The sequence below is a fragment of the Silene latifolia genome, chromosome 10 (assembly GCF_048544455.1).
Source record: "Silene latifolia isolate original U9 population chromosome 10, ASM4854445v1, whole genome shotgun sequence".
NCBI classification, from domain to species: Eukaryota; Viridiplantae; Streptophyta; class Magnoliopsida; order Caryophyllales; family Caryophyllaceae; genus Silene; species Silene latifolia.
In genome coordinates this window covers 81,560,669-81,576,816 of record NC_133535.1, presented here as the reverse complement: position 1 = coordinate 81,576,816, position 16,148 = coordinate 81,560,669, and the positions used below count along the sequence as shown (strand labels likewise).

At 36.5% G+C, this 16,148-nt stretch overlaps 1 protein-coding gene across 1 annotated transcript; it reads right to left on the bottom strand.

Moving 5' to 3' along the window:
- Positions 1–214: 214 nt before the first annotated feature.
- On the bottom strand, positions 215–2,206 carry LOC141607831 (uncharacterized). The gene has a single exon (XM_074427177.1). The coding sequence runs from the start codon at positions 2,204–2,206 to the stop codon at positions 215–217; it is 1,992 nt and encodes a 663-aa protein (XP_074283278.1).
- Between the last annotated feature and the right edge of the window lie 13,942 nt (positions 2,207–16,148).

Sequence of the window (16,148 nt, the reverse complement as noted above, 5' to 3'; positions counted from 1 at the left end):
GTGTCTCCCCCAAGAGCTTCTGATAGAAGGACAAAAAGGCAGTTTGAATTTGTCCTGGCTCAGTGAGCCACTTCCCCTGTACAGAAGCAATCCTCAGCAGTTTATTTCTAGCCTGTCTACTCTTCATGTAACTGTGAAAAACTTTAGTATTATTATCCCCTTCATGAATCCAAGTGGCCTTAGATTTTTGTAGCAAGAAGCTGTCACGGGCCTTCTAAAGTTCCTGATATTCCTTAGCAGCTTTGATTTCAATCCTAATCAAGTCTGGATTAGTGGGATCAGACCTGATTTGAGACTGAATAGATTCCAAATGTTTCCAAGCTCTCATAGTATTGTTCTCCACATCAGCAAAGAGCTCTCTATTCAGCTGCTTAAGAGGTTGTTTAAGAAGTTTAAGTTTTCTCACAAACTTAAACATGGGAGTACCAGTAATCCTATGCCCCCAAGCCTGAGTTACACAAGGTAAGAAATGTTCAGTAGTACTCCACATATTAAAATACTTAAAGCTTCCCTTCATTTGTCCCATATCACTCAGTCTCTGAATGATGCAAGGAGTGTGATCAAAGCACCCTTCAGGATGAAAATGAGCATAGAACTCTTTTTTCTGATCAATCCATTCATGGTTTACAAGTGCTCTATCAAGTCTGCTAAAAACCCTTGTAGCCGCCTCCTGTTTGTTATTCCAAGTAAATAAGGATCCAGTAGTAGGCATATCAACCATATGACAAACATCAAGACAATTTTGAAAATCCTCCATTTCTTCCTCAGTAGTACTCCCTCCTAACCTTTCACTAGGAGCCAACACAGTATTGAAATCCCCACATATGAGCCATGGACTATGAATGTGACCACTCATGTCCTGAAGTCTACTCCATAAAGACTTCCTTTCAGATAAACCATTAAACGCATACACCATAGTAAGGTAAAACTGAGAGCCAGTAGCCAGCTCATGCACTAGGACATGTATGAACTGGGCATTGTATTCAATAAACTGTAAATCAAATAGGTTAGGCTTCCATAAAAGCCACACCCTACCACCTTTATGATAAGAAGAATTAGTAGAAAGACACCATCCAATACAAATATTAGAACTAATCTTATTTAGAGAAGAAGGCTTAACCTTCGTCTCAAGGAGGCCAAACAATCCAACTTGATGATGATGCAAGAACCACTTAATATGTTTCTGTTTTGCTGGACTGTTCAACCCCCTTACATTCCAAAAGCCCATCATTGTGCCCCCCCCCCTAATAGGGGGTATTAGACCAGTCTCAATGCCAACTTTTGGGGTAGCGTTGTTTAGAGCATCCATGAAAGTGTACTGCCCAAATTTAGCAGCCTGGCTACCCTGATCCAATAACTCCTGCCTGCTGAGCCTGATGACAGCTCTAGCAGGGGTGGCCAATGGAATACTACCAGTATGAGCTCCTGAGACTCTAGGAGTAGAGACTGCAGGGACAATCTTTGGACTAGCAGGGACCCTAGGCACTGTAACCTTAGGAGAGGGAGGTTTAGTAACAGGCACCTGTGACTGTGGTTTAGTCACTGGGACCTTTGGTTGCCACCTCTGCACTACCTTCTGCTTAGGCTTAGTAGCACGTTTGGGTTTCTTACAAGCATTATCAATGTGTCCTATGCCACCACAAGTCTTACACAAGATTGGAAGCCATTCAAACTCAACATTTATGGTAACCAAATTCCCTGCTTCATCGAGAAACTTAACAGTTTTTGGAGGATGCTGATTGAAAGAAACATCAATCAGAACCCTAGCATACCCAAGCCTTGTTCTAGCCTCTGTTTGTTCATCACTTCTAACATAGTCTCCAATTAAACCTGAGATTTTAGGTATCCCCTGTCCCCAAAATTTTAATGGCAAGTTCAACAATCTAACCCATACAAGAACAACTAAAACATCAGATTTAGTTAGAGGATCCTGATCATTCCAAGGATGAACAATCAATGGCTTATTCTCAAAGAGGAAGTGACCATGGTTTAAGACAGCCTCCTGATCCTTGGACCTCTTGAAACGAACAAGGAAAACACCAGAGGGCATGAAGAAAATCCTGTCAATACCATATTCATCCCATAATCCCAAAATAAATTCTTCAACAACATCCCAGGGAGGATTACCCCCAAGAATGAAACAAATTACAGAATTCTTCCAAAAAGCAAGCTCCTTTTGCACCTCTGACTCAGTGAATTGTAACATACCTTCAGGTTCTTCATGTATAGTCGACAGCTGCGATGTCCCTTTTTTCCGTCCCTAAGTAACCCAAGCCTTTGCTTCTTCATCACCAATAAGGTCATCAAGGTACAACGGCTCAATTTCAACCGGATTTGAAGCAAGCTTGACAACAGAGGAAGAGCTTGAGATTGAGAAATCCACATAATTAATGCGTTTTTTGTTGCAATTTTTATGATTTTTGATGATTGAAGACGATGAAGGTTTAACCGCCGTCATTATTGAAGATCTAGGTTTACTGAATTTTATGCAGAATTTCTATTTTTGGAAATATGCTCTCATTTCTCTCTCTAGCATTTCTATTTTTTTCCTTTTCTTAAGTATTATAACTAGTAATATTCTATTGATGGGCCACAGTTGTGAGAAGTTGTTATAGTAATTTTGACCTTGTTTTAAGATGAGGAATTGGTAGACACAGTCATGGCAAGTGATTTGTGGAACATGTGTTGTACTGATCTGGATGCTGCAGGTGGTTCATAATCAGATTTTGGGATAGTGAGTGTAGGGTGTTGGGAATTAGTATCATGTTAAGTTATGTATGAGTTTTGCGGTAATGAAAGAAAATAACTTGAGGATCTAGTTTGAGTGTATGTAATAATTATGGATCGTGAGTTATGAGTATGGAGATAGGTGCAGGTATAGAGTATTATGTCGTTTTGGCAGTAATAGGGAACAATTGAAGTTTTGGTTAAGCTAAAGATTTTGAGGTATAAGTTAGGTGGTGTGACGAGTGAATTGAAGTATGAGAGTTGTTTAAGTAAGAGAGCCTTAGATATATGCATGGTGAGTGTTTAGATTATAGGTGGTTATCTTTGACATGCGGTGGTGATGAGGATAATGAGAAGATATAGCTAGGATTTAGTATTAGTGAGTTACGAGGACGTAACATTTGTCTTAAGCGGAGTAGGATGCGATAAAAGAGAGTTTCATGGTTGTGCATGTTGTAGTATATTTGGAAGAAGAGTGTTGGTGTAGCATAAAGGATGTATCTTTGTTGTGATTGATATTATTAAAGGTCATGGCCGTGCTTGGAGTAGTGTGATGTCTAGGAGTGCAAGAATATTTTGATAGTGTTGACAATTGAATGATGATGATTATGAGTTCGACAGTTTTGGCAGTTGGACGATGATGTTTAGGAGTGTGAGTAAACTTCGAGGACGAAGTTTCTTTTAAGGGTGGTAGAATGTAACATTCCGTTTGATGTTCATGAGTGTCTTGTTATTGGATTTGCTAGTGGATGATATGTTAGTGAAAACGGAGCTAGCAGCGTTTGTGGATGGTAGTTAGTAGTGTATGGAGTTAGTGTCAAGAGAGATATAATGTAGTTGGTACGATATCGTGAGCCATGTTGTGGATATAGGAATAGTTGGTGGAATTGGTGTTACGAGTTCATGTCTTGTAGGTTGGAGTTTTGTTTTGAGTTCTTAGTTGCGTGGTTGTGTCTTGATCAAGTTAGTATGATTGTTTTTGAGTATGGGTTGAACTTCGGGGACGAAGTTCCTTTTTAAGGAGGGAAGACTGTAATACTACGGTTTTATGAGTCTATGGGTACTCTATCGAGTGGGGCTTACTCTGTCGAGTAAGTATGTTTTTATACAAAACAGTAGTCTGTCTGATGGGTACTCGATCGAGTATGTGTGGCACTCGATCGAGTAGATTACTTACTCGATCGAGTAAGTTGGTCTTACGGGTTATTTTAGCCGGGTTTTGGTAATAACGCGTGATTAGTATAAAAGGATTCCGTCACCTTTCTTAATCAGTTTTCACTTTTCTAAAAACTTTCAAGAGAGAAAAAGAGTTACGTTGTTCTCCTTCTTCGCGTTGTTAGCAAATCCCGAAGGCTAAGGGGGTCGTATTGTCGTGTTCTTTACACCGTTGAGTTCGTCGTGTCGATGGTAAGATCCTTATATAGTTTTTATGTTATTTCATTGAGTTTGGTTAAAACCCTAATTGGGTAGATTTGCGGGTTTTGGGATGATTTATATTTATGTGGTAGTAATTGAATGTATACATGTTATAGGAAGAGGATTCGTAGAGGAGAATCCTGATTAGCTGCTAGAACGTCTGTGGTGATTGCTTTTCCAGGTAGGGTTTCCCTACTCAGTATTAATTACATGATGTGTGTGGTGATTGTGCTGTAGTTAGTGATTGTTGATTGAATAAGACGGTTGTGATTTCATATTGTTGATTGATTCAGACGGTCATTGATGTTGTATTGTGGTTGTTGTTTATCTGTCTATGTTCTTCAGGGTGCGTCCCTGGCTGAGTGGAGTCACTTGCGGGAGTGGCTTCACGCTCTTGATTCGCCTTATGTGGAACCCGCCACAGAAGGGATGTGCACATTAATGAACAAGGGTTTATCGCTCAATGGAGATGAGTGGGGCTTAGGTGGGAACGGCAGCGGTCCCCCACTGGCGGTGAGGAGTATCTGTTGCGATGGGTACTCTGGCAGGGCTACACACTTTAGTGTGTAGTCAGTTATGAGGTGATTGGAGATGGAGACCGGGATTGTGTGTGAGCTGTTTGTATGATTGTTTCAGTGTGGCTTTGATTGTGTAATTAGTACTGACCACGTTTAAATGTTTTAAAAACTGTGGTGATCCATTCGGGGATGGTGAGCAGTTACTGAGCAGGTATGTTATCACGCGTATGGGATAGCTGGGATGAGACATCACGTGGCAGTTAGAAGTCTTCTGTTGTGTCAGACGATGTTTTATAGTTTTGACAGTTTTATCAGTAGGTCGTCTGAGAACCTTGTATTTCAGTTTAACAGTTTTGGTTTTGAACATGTAATCACTTTAAACTATATTGTTATTTAAATTATGTTTCTTCATTGTCATTTGGTTATCATTGCCTCGGGTAGCCGAGATGGTGACGTTTTCAATACCTTAAGTGGTCCTGGTAAGGCACTTGGAGTATGGGGGTGTCACAGCAAGCTGGTGGTGGGGGAGTTGGGTGGCGTTGGTGGTGGCTTGTGGTGCCGAGTTTGGTGGGTTTATGGTGGGTGTTAGTCACGGTTTTAAACCGTGTATATGGGGGCGTAGTTTGGGTGATTGTGACGGGTTTGCATTCGGGTTTTTGTAATTGAAGCGGGTTTGAATATCGTAATAATAAATAAATAATTAAATTGGGTAAGTAATAATTAGAATGTGATAATTAATAATTGAATGAATTATTAATATGTTAAGTAACGGATTGTGAAGAATTATTAATCGGGTTCGTGTGCTTTATTATTGGATCGGTTGAGGTGCTTAATTGGATATTGCTTGCCAGGTAGGATAACTACTCAACTGGCTGTTGTTGTTCTATCTCACATGAGTATTGTGGCTGGAAGTATACTTGTTATATTGTTGTGGTTGAGTATTGTGGATTATATCTGGCTCATTATTAGTATTGTTCGTTGCATTCATATAAGGATGGCATTTGCATTAGTTATCAGATTTATTCTGGCACACATTGTTGGAGTATGTGTCCTCGACAATAATGCGATCACATGTTTAAATCTCATAATAAGAATGCACGAGGGAAAGTAATATTTTATAGTCAACTGATCCACATTAATCGGTAATGATTGACTGACTAGAGTTTGACATTACTGTCATATGACGGTGGTGATCAGTTGATCCCTTAAGGTCATACCTCTAGGGTAACACTCTTAATTGATTAATTAATTAATTGTATGATGATACAAGTTAATTAATTCCTTAAAATTGAACGAATGATTTTGTGAGTGAAATATCGTATTTTATTATAATTCGATTAAATAAGATTCGTTCTAAGTAATTAAAATTGTTTTATTACTTAGGTTTTATTATTGTTTATGAAACAATTAAAATAAGAATGAATGATTTATTATAAATACAAGTTGTTGTGATTTATAATTTTATGACCCATTTTGAGTACTTGTAATTATGAATTACTAGTTAATTTTTTGTATGTGATTTATTTTGTTTATATAATGATTTTTAATAAGTTAAAAATGCATTATTAAATAACATGTCTAGTAACATGTCCAATATGTCACACTATACAAATGAACAATTGACAAACTTAAAATAGACCATCTTAAGTCCTTATGTGTGCTGTGTAATAAGGGGTATTGGGAGTTGGTTGTGTTTTGTTCATTTAATTAGAGGAAACACAATCATACCCTACTAATAATAGGCATGCAAGCCTAATTCTTGAGAAGAACAAACTTGAGCATGCATTGGGTATTCTTCCCCATGCCACCCGACCACCTAGAAAATAAGAAGAGTTTTCTCTTCTTATTTTGGTCATTCTTACTTAACAAAAAGATGAGTAATTTGAAAATTCTCTCCATTTTGTTTAGAACACTTAAGAAGTAAAAACTCACAAAATTACTAATATTATCTCACCTTTACTAGAAGTAGTAAACAATAATATTAGTATTATTTTAGGGCACATATACTAATTTCTAGTTCCAAATTAGTATATGTATTAAGAGGGTTATCTTGGTACAAATCCTTGAGGAGTAGATTCTACCATTGAATCTAATTTCATCTTTGGAGCACTCGGAATTTTTATGAAGACTAATTTGGTAGGAGACCGATTAGTATAACTGTACGACATTCCTTCTAAGTGGATCAATTTCTTCTTACTTTGCTTCATATTGTTATGCATGCATAAGATCTAGTTAGTTTATGACTAAACTAAATTTATTAAGTTATTAGAAGTCTCTAATAAGAGGTTTATGAATCCTTCACACATTACTTATAGTAATGTATAATGGTTATCAGATTTATTCTGGCAGACGATTATAATCGTGAATTCTCGAGGTAGGTCCCAGGCTGGTTCTGCAGACCGTCTGGTGGATATTTATTAAGTCATATCATGCATATTCATATTGTTATTGTCATCTACTGTTGTTAGTTGTTCCTACTCAACCTCGTGGTTGACAGTGTATTCGTAAACACCTATGATGAACCATAATGGGGAGCAGATTTGACAGGTACTAAAGATTAGCTGACTTGGAAGCTTATGGGAACGCGTGAGGATTTGGCCAGTCTACCTAGAGATTATTTAATCACTTTATTTATTTCCGATGCGAGTTGTATATTATTTTATATTAAGTTTTAGTTGGTTCATTTGTAATAAACATGTAATCGCTAAAGTTTTAATTAAAGTACTTTGGTTTGTTGTACTTTGTTTTTCATTATCTCGGGAAACCGAGATGGTAATAGTTTTATTTATTTGGGAATGTCAAGTTAAAGGCTCCTGAATAAATGGGGGTGTTACAAAGTGGTATCAAAGCAAAACGATCCTCAGGTCTAACCATTGAATAATAATGAACTTAGGATGTGTCTAAATAAAATGAACCCCGGGTAGAAACTGTTAGGAGCCCCGCTTAGTATGGTTAGGAAAGCGCACTTAATTCGTACCTTGGCCCTTCCAATTTTGAACCGGTTACCTTGAGAGATAGTACAGTGTGGGGTAATTTAAAATGAATATTGTTTATTTTGTCTTGGAAGTTTTGTTGCCTTGTTTGAATATTGTTTTCATTGATGATTGCGGTTACGGGGACATAACCTTGCTTTTACGGGGAAGGGACATGATATGATTTTTAAGCATTGTTATAACATGTGGATATGAGAAAAGTATGTGGGCATGTATGTGGGAGGTGTAATTATGATTAACATGTGAAGTATTACGAAAATTGCGTGGAATTGTGAAGAATGTGACTTGGTTGATTTCTCGTAATTTTATCCTTGATTGTTTTGGCTGCCATTTACTGCATGTTTAATATCCTTGCACGAAATTTTTATGTCTGATATTATTGTGAGTTAGATTTCATATGCCACTAGTTTCATGCTTAAATAATATACGGTTTAGGAGAAATAAATAATTTAATGGACAGTGGTTAGAATGTTCATGTACAGTTAAGTTTTCGACAAACGATTTTGTAAAATTTCTAATTTAATTTGTAATTAATATTTTTGCTTAATTCCAACTCCACTGTTTAAAGTATTCGTATATGTTTCTAAATTGATAAGTCATGTTGTAAGAGAATATTTTGACATTTTATAGTGATTTTTACCAGTTGACCTAAGGTTTGGCAAGTTGCTGTAAAATTTCTGTTTCGAGCAAATAATTTGTAAAAATAAGTTTTTAACTTGATTCTTTCTCTCATGAATTGTTAACTCTCTCTATTTTCTAAAAAGTATAAGTGCTCAAGAAGTAATTATGTTATTATTTATTAATGATTTTTAGAAGTTGTCACATGTTTTCTTAGCCTTAAAAAATGTAAGTTTTATTTCTTATCTTTTGCACATTGATATTTTGATGTTGTAAATTATGTGAAGTAGGATGACATGTCTAGTGATATGCGGAATGTGTTGCCCTATGCCAATATATATGTTCACAATAATTGCATCCATGTTTAAGTTAGATGTCATTAGGTAAGAATTAAAATGAACGAATAATAAATTTAAATCAAATATGAAGGAAGGGTGGGTAGTACCTCATTGGCTTTAGTGACCATTATACTAAAATAATAGGTGGCATACTTATAGCATTTCCATGCATGCTAAGCATACATCTAGTAACCATATGCATACCCATATAACACAATATTAGCATATGAATTCCGTAACCTAACTTGTTCCCTTATATTCCTAAGGATGTATCCTTACCATACTACTTGCCCAGAAGACCTATTCATGTTTCCAGATTCAGATTTGAACGAGCATTGCACAGCCTTGGAATCCCATATGGATGTTTATGGAGCTCTATGAAATCCGAAGTACATAACTGACACCTATCTTAGAGCCTATACCTTAGTTACCCCTCTACCTTTCTATGGACCCTTAGGTGAAGTTAGAGCCAGTTAGATGACTGAGTACGCTAACTACAAAATGGAAGAGAACTTTAGTTATTATTATGTATCTATCTATCCTCCAAATCTCACATATGAAGCCGTTTCAGAAATATTGAAATACTTAGTGTATGTATGTTGGGCAGATAACCATAGCACCGAGCTTGAACCTGAACAAGTTATCCATACCATTGGGAGTAGCGATGGGGAGGTAGAGTCGTGTATTTTCCTTAGATAAAGGAAGAGTGAAACCTATGAGGTGATAGAGATTAGTGATGATGAGGAGGAGGAAGTAAACATCATGTGGACTGGACCTTTTGATGATGATAATGATAGACTTCGGCCTCGTCGGTAGCGTTCCTTGGACTATGAGCTGGATGAAGACGTGATATATCTTGGTCAAGCAAAGCATCTAATCCTAAACCGCGGAGACATAATTGGGCTCGTTTTGGGGAGACTTCGGAGGGTCATATAAATTAAGAAAAGATTAACTAAACAGTTATGCGTATCTTTTGTTATAGATTATTATTTATCCTGACAATGTATTCACCAATAGTTAAGTAAGGTAGTCAAAGTTTAAATAAAAACTAGTTCGAATATACTATATGATGTGGTTTTGCTATTTAGGAGTAAATCAAAGATTTTGTTATTCATTTAACCTTTAATTGGTGTTGTGTTGGAAATAATAGTTGTCTTATGTTACAATGTGTGTTTCATGTTTTGTGGCGTAACAACAATGGTTTGGTTGTTCCTACTGTTTGTTATTCCGAACTTCGAGGACGAAGTTTATTTTTAGGGGGAAAGAATGTAATACTACAAATGTTTTGAGTTATTATTGTGATACTTTGTGATAAGATTGGTGTGGTTGATAATCGTAAATGGATAATTGTGTTATCATAAGTTGGATGGTGCTCAGTTATATGGATGTTTATAAGTGTCGTGGTAGTAGTTATGGGCAAACTTCGGGACGAAGTTCATTTTAAGGGGGGAAGACTGTAATACCCTGTATTTTGATAATAATTTATATGAATAATTTATGTAATTCAAATAATTATTTAATGGCATTTCTAATAATAGTTGCAAATAAAACGTTAATTAAATAATAAAGTAAGTAAGCAAGTCAGGAATTGGGCTTAGCTAGTAATAAGGCCTTGGGCCGTGTGAAATAGATTTGGGCTGATTATATTGGGCCTAGTATGAGTAGTAGTCGGGATTTGAAGGAGGATTTAATAATAAAATAATAAGTATAATAATAATAGTAATAAAGGTAACCATAATTATAATATTAATAATCCTGAATAATATTAGTGTTATAATAAAATTAGTAAATGAAATATATAGTAATTATACTTATGCGAAGGCTAATATAATATATAATAATAATAATATAATTTGTAATGGTAATAATAATAACAGGTAATTCCTATAATAATTAGAATAAGGTAATAGTAATAGTTTCCTAATTGGCCTCATATACTCTCTAAGGTTAGACTATAAATAAAATAATTCTGAAAAGTAATTCATAAAATAGAACAAGGAGCTTTTGGAGACGGAAGAGGCAATTAAACGATAAAAGATAAGACCGTCTTAAAATTAATTAAATTTTGTATAGCTTGTAACCGTGACCACCGTTCATCACCATTAGAGTGGCCATAGGACCCGTGAATTTGACCTAGGATGATCTTGGACCACCGTGACTCTAACCTGACCCTTCGTTGACCGTCGTTGATCATTCTGGGGTGGTTTTTGGGGCGGTTAAATGTGCGGATTAGGCTATGCGGGTTTGGGGATCATGGGACTCGAACCCTAATTTAACCCACCAATTGGACGAGTCGTGACGTGGGAATGGTGGGGTTGTATTGGGGTGGCTGAGTCGACTTTGGGGAAGGTGTCGGCGTAGTGGCAGGTGGTGGTTGGTGACGGTGGTGGCGGCAGAACAGGGGGAAAACAGGGGCGGGATTGTGAACGTCTTAAGACAAACACCGTGACTTCATTTGTTGACCAATAAGGGAGAGGGGACTACCTCTGGAGTCACAGTGGGACAGTGATGTCAACGGTGGTGGCCAGAGGTGGTAGTGGTGGCTCTGGTGGTGTTGGCGAGGGGTTCTTTACGCGGGGGTTGAGTGTTGTTATGTCGGGTTGTTTTGAAGGGGGCTGTTAGGGCGGGGTGTTGTGGGTTGATGGTGGTGGTATGGCTGGTGGTTAGGGCGTGGTGAAGTGTGTTGGGTTGCAGGCTGGTGGTGGCGGAGTTGGGTGGCGTTGATGGTGGCTTGTGGTGTCGGGTTTGGTGGGTTTATGGTAGGGTGTTAGACAAGGCTTTAAACCGTGTATATGGGGGGTAGTTTGGGTGATTGTGACGGGTTTGCATTCGGGTTTTGTAATTGCATCAAGTTTGAATATCGTAATAATAAATAAATAATTAAATTGGGTAAGTAATAACTAGAATGTGATAATTAATAATTGAATGAATTATTAATATGTTAGGTAACGGATTGTGAAGAATTATTAATTGGGTTCGTGTGCTTTATTATTGGATCGCTTGAGCTGCTTAATTGGATATTGCTTGCCAGGTAGGATAACTACTCAACTGGCTGTTATTGTTGTATCTCACATGAGTATTGTGGCTGGAAGTATACTTGTTATATCGTTGTGGTTGAGTATTGTGGATTATATCCGGCTGATTATTTGTATTGTTCGTTGCATTCATATAAGGATAGCATTTGCATTAGTTATCAGATTTATTCTGGCAAACATTACTTATAGTAATGTATAGTGGTTATCAGATTTATTCTGGCAGAAGATTATAATCATGAATTCTCGAGGCAGGGCCCGGGCTGGTTCTGCAGACCGTCTAGTGGATATTTATCAACTGTGTGTTGAGGCAGACATTACTTTTTAGTAATGTAGTGTGTTTTCTCACCTACGGGTTGAGGCTGCCCTGGCTAAGGATTGGCGGGATGAATAGTGTTGCGAGTGATGAACTCGGCTGAATCGTTCTATTAAGTCATCTACTGTTGTTAGTTATTCCTACTCAACCTCATGGTTGACAGTGTATTCGTGAACACTTGTGACGAACCAAAATGGGGAGCAGATTTGACAGGTACTAAAAATTAGCTGACTTGGGAGCTTATGGGAATGCGTGAGGATTTGGCCAGTCTACCTAGAAGTCTAGACCACATAGATTATTTAATCACCTGTGACGAACCAAAATACTTTGGTTTGTTGTACTTTGTTATTCACTACCTCGGGAAACCGCGATGGTAACAGTCCTATTTATTTGGGAATGTCTAGCTAAAGGCTCCTGAATAAATGGGGGTGTTACACTGCGACCGTGTGGTGAGCTTGTAGTCAGGAGTACTCGGTGAAAGGATTTTATAACCCTCTAATTAAACTCTTTTAATTATTGATCTAATTTACTCTTTAAAACTAGATGTTGATCTTATGCATGCACGACAAAATAAATAAAGATTTAGGAAGAATACTTCTTACATTACGGAAATCGGATTCGGGGCACAAGTAAGATCACCTTTCTTACTTTTTCTTGAGCTAAAAATAATGGATGATTCCTTTAGTCCCAATAGTATGAGAACCTCCTATTAATTGCACCAAGACAATCCCCTTAAAACTACTAAATAATTGACTAGATTACTTTAGTAGTCATCCTTAGAATATAATCTAATATTATTTTATATTACTACTTCTAGTAACTTGAATATTAGATATTAGAACAATAATTTTCTCAAACTTATTTTTAGAGAAAAAGGAGAGGAGTAAGAAGTGAGAATGTGTAAGAATGAATTAGAGGAAAATAAGAACAATTCTTATTAGGAAAAAAGGAAGGGGGTTTTACAATAACTTGGGTAAGGCTTAGGTTTAGTAGGTAATCATTGTATTTACCACTAATAAAATAATTTTAACCATTTCACCTAAACAACCCTAAAACCGGTTCCCCTTGTTAATATGGAGTCCATTTTATTTTTGTCAATTTGTTATTTTGTCATATAATGTGTGACATGTAACATGTAACATGTAACATGTTATTAATAATATTAATGCATATTTAACAATTAAATATCATTACATATATTAATTTAATTATATACAACAATTGGGGTTTCATAGGAGAGGGTGAGAGAGAGCCAATGCATGCCATTTTGCTTTTACAATTGTTCTTCTCAAAATAACTAGGGTATGGTTTAGGTTTAGTAGGTAATCATTGTGTTTACCACTAATAAAATGATTTTAACCATTTTACCTAAACAACCCTAAAACCGGTTCCCCTTGTTAATATGAAGTCCATTTTATTTTTGTCAATTTGTCATTTTGTCATATAATGTGTGACATGTAACATGTTATTAATAATATTAATGCATATTTAACAATTAAATATCATTACATATATTAATTTAATTATATACAATAATTGACTAGTAATTCACAATTACAAGTAAATAAAATGGTCCATGTTAATATAATCTACAACATATTGTAATTATAATTAACCGTCCATTCTTATTTTAATTGTTTCATAAACAATATATATTTTATTAATATAACATCTTAGTTATTAAAACGAATCTCATTTAATCGAATTACAATAAGATTCATATTCTTACTCATATTCGTGAATTGTTCCATTTTAAGGAATTAATTAATCTGTATCATTATACAATTAATTAATTTTATCTATTAAGAAAATCGTCACTCAAGTGTGTCCTTTAGGGATCAACTGATCACCACCGTATAAATGACAGTAATGTCAAACTCTAGTCAGCCAATCATTACCGATTAATGTTGACCAGTTGACTTATAAAAAAGAATCATCCCTTTACGTATTCTTATTATGAGTTTCAATAATGTGATCGCACTATTGTTGAGGACACATACTCCAATACTCGGATCACCCACCTAGCGGGAGATGTTTCTGGGCTTGGCTGCGGTCAGCCTCCGGGCACAAGAAGGACATTGTCTTATTTTAGTGGGGGAGTTTGTAACACCCCAGTAGATTGTGAGATAGTTGTCCCACCTCGGGAAATTGAGAGGCTTATGATATGTTTATAAGGGCTTTCACCCACCACTTAGTAACAAGGCCTTGTGCTTTAAAGATTTACTTTCTAATTCTTGCCATGTTCATCCTTTGACACTCATCTTTATTGTTGTTTTCTAAGTTTTGTAATAAGGAATTAATTAGGGTTATGATGAGTAGCATTTTAGTCGCATTTTACCTCTCATTTATACCTTATTCCAACTAGAATTTGCGTCCTTAATTGATTAAATAACTCATTTTAATTAGTTATTTAGAATCTACTAGTTTCATTACATTTATCGCAAATAATTACTATTTTGTGGAATTTTCGGTATTTGCTGCTCGACATTTGATTTTGTAGGCACAAGTGAGTGAAAGTAAACTCGATTGAGCCGGTCAAGACGGGTCAAACAGATGTAAATAGGCAAAACAAAATAAATTGAAGCAGCCAACGCAAGCTGTAACAATCAGCACGGTCATTCAACATCCACCCAATTTCAAAAGCCTTTGAAGTCGGCATCGACTCCGCTGCCATTTCGGATATCATTGAACCGCCAGCAGCCCACTTCGATTCCAGTGTTCCTCGTTCGTGACACCACTTGCTCTCGAGTCTTGACAACAGGCTGATGTTCTCCTGCATCATTTCCGCAACAGACACCAGCAACTCATCTCCGTTCAACCACCACATGAGCCCACCATTCATCAGCGGTCTACTCCTCACCACGCACCACCAGTTCAGCAGCTCCACATCGTACCACCTCCGTTGCCATCATACCAATTCGATCAACAACAGCCGCGCACCACTACTCGATCCGTCAAGACACCAGCAGTAACACAGGCACCTTTATCAGCAACTTCAAGCACCATAGTCAACAAATTCAACCACTATTCTGCCATCACCTAACCCACATCATCGCACCACCAAGTCCGTATCAAGCCACCATGGTTTCGTTGGCCCCACCAACTCACCAACACCATCAATCGACATCACCTCCGGAGTCCGCCACAATTGAACCGCCAATGCACGACTTCCCATTGTGGCTGTGTTTCTTAATTGATTGAGGAACTGGGTTTTTGAAGAAAAAAAAAGGGAAAGACACTTGTACCTTTACTAAAGTTTGTGCTGCGTTTTGTGTATATGTGGTTGTCGTTTCATTTATTATTGTGGGACTATATAAGAAACAAACCCCAATTGTTAAGGGACTCTCATTCTTTTCGGCCGCACCAAACAGTAGGTAGTAGTAGATTGAAATATAAAAAAACCTCTCACATTTTCTCATCTATAATTATTTTAGGGTATTATTTAATAGTAGAATTTAGTAATTAATTTAAGTTAAGATTTAATATTTTGTAATCCATCTTCTACATCTATGCAATTTCAAGTCTTTCCTTTCATATGATATCAATTTCTCATCCAATTTTACTAAAGTTCTCAATTTTGTTAGCTTAATTATGTTTATTTCATGTTTAATGTTAGTGGGTAGATTAACTATTGTTAATTTAATTATGTTCGAGTAGTTTAATAGTTAAGATTTGGGGGTTAGTGTTGAAAAGTTAGAATCTTGAATTGGATAATTGAAGAAGTCCAATTTGATTAATTTAGTGTTGATGATGCCTTAAGACAAACTAATCTCATTGTTATTTAATCGTGTGCCTCTTAAGTTTAACCATGTAGCATGAAGCTCCAATTGTCAATTCAAGGTTATCAAGAATGTCATCATGAAGATCAAAGATGAAGATTGTCATTAGTGCTAATGTCATGTGTTGTAAGGTGATCGTTTAACACGAATTTACGTTTAGGTGCAAAAACAACAATGATTGAGTCAACAGATTAATTAAGGCTCGTCTTTGAAAGAAATATTTCGAAAATATTTGAATCTTTGTTAAAGTGCTTTCAATGTTCACAAATGTTTTCTGGAAATATTTTGAAGTCTTTTAAAGAAAATTGAGCTTTCAATGACTTGCTAAGGAGTTTGCTTGCACAATAAGACACTTACTATAAATGGATTGTTTGTTTTTACATTTATGGAAATGTTTATGGTTCCCATAAA